Genomic DNA, 6,921 nt, shown 5'->3' on the forward strand with positions numbered 1-6,921 from the left:
CACATGTCACATTTTGATTGGTTGAACATGGGCATGTTCCTCAACAGGGCATTTGGTTTTCTTGCGTCTTGGTTTTGGGAAGCCTTTAAAGGCTTTTCTCTTTCTTCCTTTCTCTCTATTTCTACTCTGAACTTCCATTTCTGCATTTCTTTCTCCCTCTGTGCTCAAGCCGATTTGGTTTTCTTCTTCTCAGGTACGAATTTTTTCCTTTCTTCTACCTGAATTTCCCTTTCCTTTTCTTCATTTTGATTCCATTAGAAGTTCCTTCTCTTTTTTCCTTTGTTTTTGATGTGTGACTACTCTGAAATTAGGCGCTTTTGTCCCTCCATTTCTTTCTTTTTTGCTCGTTTTTGAGCTTTTCTCAGGCCTTCTAGTGGTTGCCCCCAAGTTGGGCTCTTTGCTTCTAGGGATAGTGCCTTGGAATTAGTTTTAGCTAACCTTTACCCTTTGTTGTTCCAATCCTTAGATTGGTTCTGATCTCTTCATGAGATGTCGGAGGAGGTACGTTCTAGCGAGTTAGACAGAGGGTTGTCATCTAGTGATAAGGTAGTAGAAGCTGACATTGCAATTTAGACACCTTCGTCCTTAAACCCTTCATCTTCTTCTCACACCGTGCATAGGGCTTTTCATGATCTTAAGGAGGAGTGTTCTCTAGACAAGGATACTCTCTTTAGGTTTAGGGATATGTTCCAACTCCTTGGCAATTTTACGAGGCCGCTTTCCTGAGTGGCCTTAGATTCCATGTCCATACATTTATAATGGAGCTCCTTCATCAGCTAGGTATAGCACCCGAGCAGCTCATGCCGAACTCTTGGCGAATCGTTATTAGTTGCATGGAAATATGGATGATTGTGACCAAGGGGGACATGATTCAATTGGACGAATTTGTGTTCCTATACCGTTTAAAGGAATCAAAAGAATTTGGGTATTACGAACTTGTACCTTGGGATATGAAATCTAGGCTCGTTGTTAACCTTCCCTCATCTTTTCGTTACTGGAAATCCATATACTTTTTTGTGTTTGGAGACGGTTGGGAAACTCTCTCGAACGATTTTTGGGGTGATGTTCCCAAGTTGGAGCGTAGGTGTGGGGGGGGGGGGGGGGCAAAGCTTGGTGTGTCATCTCTTGTGTGCCATTTTTTGACGAAAGTTTTCCTCTTTTCTTTTTGTTTTGAATCTAACCTTTTTATTTATTTATTTTGCAGCTAAGGTTCGTCCAAAATTGAAGAACATGTACAAAGGACATGTTACGGACACTTCCGACTACACAAAGACTATTGAGACTTTGACGAGTTGATTGATCCTCGGACCTTAGCTTGTCATTTCTTGGGTCCTGAACTGAATTTTTTTAAAATATCTTTTTTAAAAATTGAATTTTAAATTAATGTGAGTCCTTAAGTTGTAAGTATTTTGATTCTTTTGTTTCGGTAGCTACCCTCTCTGTTTTGGTGAAGTTATCAAGGCTGAGGCTCTGGCTCCTCTCTGTATAGTTCTTTGGTTCCTTAGTAAAGGTTTTCTTCCCATCAAAAAAGAAAATAAAAAATACAAAACTAAACTATTCAAGAAAAAAAAAAAAGTATCCTGTATAAAAATAAAGTACAAAACAACTCTAAAAGACCAAAGCATTAGTAGGGAAGAAATGGGGAAGAGGATTCGGATCACGTGCATCATGTAATTGTAAGAGAAAGAGTTGTGAAAAATAAAACAGTGAAAATGTTAAAAGTAGAAATTTTTTATACAAGGGTTGATTAAAAGTAACTTTTTAAACTTTTAATTTTGGCCATCAAAAATGGTATTGCATGGTGCAGTAGAGGGTTATTGCACCCATGAGTGGCGCCATGTATAGTTCAGGGGGTTCAAATGAACCCCTAAGCTAGCAATTATATATATATATATATATATATATACATTTTTTTTGGTTATTTTACCCTTTTAAAATAAAAATTTAAACACCTTCTTGAAATAAGTTTAATTATGATCCTTTTAACAATATTTTGATCTTTTTAAACACAAAAAAAAAATTGCCTAACAACAAAACAATTTTATCTAAAATCTAGGAGAAATAGTAAGCCCAACAACAAAAGTAAATTTTTTTTTTCATCTTAAATCTTAAAAAAAAAAAAAAAACCATTTAGATCTTAACAAAAATAAACTAATAGAAAATACATAGTTTACCTTGTACTATTAATGTAATATTTACATTGTTTCTAAACAAATGTGTAAAATATTGTATATTTTTTTGTAAATGTATATAGTATCATTATCTATAATGTAAATCTTGCATTAATAGTACAATGTTAACATATAGTTGTCCTAAACTAATGAATAAAAGTATTTTAAGCTTAACATAATTAACATGTTCATTATATTAAGAAAAAATATGTCAAATGAACTTGTAATTTATTTTTTTATTCTATTAATAGTATGTACTATAGACAAATTTGTAATAAGAAAATCGTATAAACCGTAAGATTCATATTTTACCCAAGATGTATCTTCTTACTAGCCCCCCTAGAAAAAAAATCTTGGAACCGCCACTGATTGCACCAAATCTCAATCCAAACAAGAGGAGTGATAGGGCTCCTAATATTAAAGGGTAGGTTTCTAGAAACAAAACAGTGTGGGGCGTAATGTTAAAAAAAAGGAGAAAATAAAGTCATAATTTGTTCACAAATTTTTTTATGCACAGGGGGAAGCTGTAAAAGTGTAAATAGCAAACAATAAAATGGTGTTAACAGATGGGTTCCAGTTAGCTTAACTGATGTTTGAATTAGAGATTTGAGATTTAATTCTTGCCTACACCAAAAAACTTTTGGTGTCTTGGTCTGATCAATTTTTTAAAACCTCATTTTTTTCTTACTTTTATAAAGTACTGGTATATTATAGTACACTTTTAGGAAAAAACTAAATAAGCTGATCCTAAAAGCAGACATCAAATTGAATAATACTATGGATACTATAATTGTATTTTAATAATCAATGTTATATCAATTTGTAAGTTTTATTTAATAAAATCTATGGTATATTTAACATCACTCATATTATATAATGTTAGGAGCCTAGGAATATTACAACTTTTACAATTTTACTGCATGGGTTTTGCGTACTATCATTACATACACTAAAAATATATTGTACACGTACACTGCAAAAATACACTAAAAATTTTAGTAACTTTAATTGTATTTTTGGGCAGTGCGTGCAATTTGTGCAATAAACACTGCCCATACATAAAAATAAAAAATAAAAAATAAAAAAAGAAGAGGAAACTGATAGTAGGGTGACCTATTAATACCGATGGGTAGGTTTCTAGATACAAAATAGTGTGAGGAAGGTAAGTAGCCACGAGCATAAGTGGTAGTTGAAGCTGCCACTTCCCCGAGACCTTCGCTTAGCTTTAAATATCACATCACCTTGTAAGCACAAAAACAAACCCACCTATTTCGCATCATATTGCCACTCATTCCATATGCACCTAGTATTACTTTGTTCTATTCATGCCAGAAATTTAATCAAACCACAAAGTTTTTGACTTTTGAGGAACCAAAGAAATAAACAAAACTAGATCACATCGATCCGCCTTCTACAATGGCTCCTACTACTCTCACAGCTCTAGCAGGGGAGAAGACCCTTCAGTCTAGCTTCGTTAGGGACGAAGATGAGCGTCCTAAGGTTGCATACAACCAATTCAGCAACGAAATTCCAATCATCTCGCTTGCTGGTATCGATGAAATCCATGGTAGGAGAGCTGAGATTTGTAAGAAAATCGTTGAGGCTTGTGAGGACTGGGGTATTTTTCAGGTTGTTGACCATGGTGTTGATACCAATCTCGTATCAGACATGACAAACCTTGCCCGAGAGTTCTTTGCTTTGCCTCCTGAGGAAAAGCTTCGCTTTGACATGTCCGGTGGCAAGAAGGGTGGCTTCATCGTGTCCAGCCACCTCCAAGTAATGCTCCAAACCTCCTCCTTTTTTTTGGCCTTTTAAATTCATGTTCAATCACAAACTTCATGACCCTTCTGATAGTTTTTCACGTTTTTATTGCAACCCTTTTTGGTCACAACTAAGAGTCAATCAGAAACTTTGTAAGTTGGGGATTGATTTACAATTTTTTTTTTGTTATTTACCAATTTAACAAGTTTCTTATTCCTACAACAATTTTATGTTTGTGATGGCTACACGCATAGGTTTAGCCCATTAAACACATGGACCAGTGCCTTTGGCATTTGTGATGGCTGCCCATTACCGACCCATGTAGAATGGGGGTTACCTAATTTTGTTTTTGTTTTTTTTTTTTTTTGGATAATTTACATAATTTTGTCTTAATGTGAATCAATAGCCAACAGTGACATTTCGTTCGTGTTAAACGTATTTTCCAACCAAAAGGACCTATAAGGTCATCTTACCCATTAAGCTCAATGTCAATTAAGATCATTATTTTTATTGCAGGGAGAAGCAGTGCAAGATTGGCGTGAAATTGTGACATATTTTTCATACCCACTAAGGACCCGAGACTATTCAAGGTGGCCAGACAAGCCAGAGGGGTGGAGAGCAGTGACAGAGCAATACAGTGAGAAATTAATGGGATTAGCATGCAAGCTCTTGGAGGTCTTATCTGAAGCCATGGGTTTGGAGAAGGAGGCTTTGACTAAAGCATGCGTGGACATGGACCAAAAGGTTGTGGTTAATTACTATCCAAAATGTCCGCAACCTGACCTCACACTCGGACTCAAGCGTCACACCGACCCTGGTACCATCACTCTCTTGCTTCAGGATCAGGTTGGTGGTCTCCAAGCTACCAGAGACGGTGGAAAATCATGGATCACCGTTCAACCTGTTGAAGGAGCTTTTGTGGTCAATCTCGGAGATCATGGTCATGTAAGTTCTCTACTTTTAAATCTCTAATCGTATTTTTCAATATTTGGAACAAGATTTTCTCCATTTTAAAAGTGACCCTTAATATAAACAAACTGTCACATCATTTAATAATCTTTACATTTTTAAAATAAAATTTGAACCATGAAATTGACGAACGGTGTAATTTTGTGCTAGCCAGCTAGCCAAGTAATTGATTAAATTCACTTGGATTATTTCTGAAACAGTATCTGAGTAATGGGAGGTTCAAGAATGCTGATCACCAAGCAGTGGTGAACTCAAACAGCAGCCGATTGTCCATAGCCACTTTCCAGAACCCAGCACCAGAGGCAACAGTGTACCCTCTGAAGATCAGAGAGGGAGAGAAGTCAGTGCTAGAGGAGCCCATTACTTTTGCAGAGATGTACAGGAGGAAGATGAGTAAGGACCTTGAGCTTGCCAGGCTAAAGAAACTGGCCAAGGAGCAACAGTCGCAGGATTTGGAGAAAGCCAAATTGGAGGGCAAGCCCATTGAGGATATCTTTGCTTAGACTATTACTATACCCGTGTCTCTTTGCTTTGCCTTTGGTTTGTTTATTAGTCAAGCAATCTTAATTTGCTAGTCACGCCCTGTAGTTTGTTAAATTTGATGATCATTGTGTCTGAACCAATGAGGCCTTTGCAGCCTTCGATGTTTTCCTCCATAACAAACCGATAAATATATGAAAATAAGTGGTTCCACACTGCCACTGCCACTGCCACGTTTGAGTTAACCTATTTTCCATCCATGCTGCAATTGTTTCACTTAAAAGATGTTGGTACTAGAAATTTTTACGGCAACCCTATCTTTTTACTACTAGAATATTTTATTAATTATATAAAATTTTTAATTTGAGTCATATTAATGGATATCTTTAAAGTAATTGTTGTTAAATTATATTATGAAAGTTTGACATCACTCTAATGAAAAATATAAAAAGTTACCAAAAAAAATTAATTATTAATTTTAACACTTTCTTATAAAATATTTCTAAAAATAATGGTTAGCCCAATACCTCATGCATCTATTAACATTTCCTTCTTAATTTTTTGGAGATCAATAGAGCCAAGTGACTCATTCTTTGAGGTAGGTAAGGCTCTTGGCCCACAAGCAGCCAAGTAGCGCAATCTTATCCTTCCTTTTTGTTTGAGTTAGGTGGTTTCAATAACTCAGATGCTTCAAAGTGGCGCTATCAATTTCATCAAAATTTGTAACTACCACCTAACAGTCTTCACCATGTTTATTCTCATAAAATAATTATTTATTTATTTTCTCATAAAATATTTTTGAAAATAGTTTTTAAACTAATGTCTTAGGAATAGGTAATAACATGGGGAATATGTTATGTAATTAGTAATCATTAACTCGACTTTTGTTTTTCTAATTAGTTGCATAAATAAAGAACGAGCTTGCAAGTCAACAACAAATTTGGTTACGACCTAAGTGAAATGACCTAGTGCATTGGACCATGTAGGCATGTACTGCTTTGGTCTTCCATTCTAGAAAATCTTGTATACACCGATCTCATGAAAGTGATTCACATACCTGTAAGACATTGTTCTCATGAGACCAACGAGGGAGATCAAAATATCACAACCAAAAAAAATCAAGCGGCTTAGCACTTAGCAGACCTCTTTTGATGGAGAGATTAGATTCGTGTTAAAATTCAAGCTCCTCTCCTATGGTCAATGAAGAAAGATCTCACAACAATCAACACGATGAAAGAGTAAAAATCAAGCAACATAGTAACATTAAGGGTAAATTTCAAAAACTGACAAATTTGGTTCCTAAAACCAACAATTAGTTCCTAAAACAGTTGAGAAAAATGCCTAACTAGCTTAACAATACTAAGAGACTAAGTTGGCTTTATGAATCAGATTGGTCAAATTTGAAAAGTCTTGAACATAGTTGATGACATTAACCCAAATCTCAGGGTAAATTTCATCAAAGTCTTCTGTGATTTATTTAATAGGATAAATTTCATTAACATATCCTGAGATTTTGGCTAATTCCAACTAGGTTCAGAAC

General features: G+C 35.3%; 1 protein-coding gene across 1 annotated transcript; it reads left to right on the forward strand.

Annotated features, from left to right (window-relative positions):
• Positions 1-3,317: 3,317 nt before the first annotated feature.
• Positions 3,318-5,626, forward strand: LOC142624027 (naringenin,2-oxoglutarate 3-dioxygenase). Its single transcript, XM_075797528.1, has 3 exons — positions 3,318-3,947; positions 4,449-4,877; positions 5,102-5,626. The coding sequence occupies exons 1-3, from the start codon at positions 3,588-3,590 to the stop codon at positions 5,402-5,404; spliced, it is 1,092 nt and encodes a 363-aa protein (XP_075653643.1). The 5' UTR covers positions 3,318-3,587; the 3' UTR covers positions 5,405-5,626.
• Positions 5,627-6,921: the final 1,295 nt, after the last annotated feature.

This window comes from Castanea sativa, chromosome 2 (assembly GCF_040712315.1).
Source record: "Castanea sativa cultivar Marrone di Chiusa Pesio chromosome 2, ASM4071231v1".
Classification (NCBI taxonomy): Eukaryota; Viridiplantae; Streptophyta; class Magnoliopsida; order Fagales; family Fagaceae; genus Castanea; species Castanea sativa.

What these genes read in the sequence shown, in the direction of transcription:
- LOC142624027 (XM_075797528.1), top strand. Translation starts at nt 3,588, where the DNA reads ATGGCTCCTACTACTCTCACAGCTCTAGCAGGGGAGAAGACCCTTCAG. An exon ending in TCGTGTCCAGCCACCTCCAA is followed by an intron (nt 3,948 to 4,448) that starts GTAATGCTCCAA and finishes TTTTTATTGCAG; the next exon opens with GGAGAAGCAGTGCAAGATTG. An exon ending in ATCTCGGAGATCATGGTCAT is followed by an intron (nt 4,878 to 5,101) that starts GTAAGTTCTCTA and finishes TTTCTGAAACAG; the next exon opens with TATCTGAGTAATGGGAGGTT.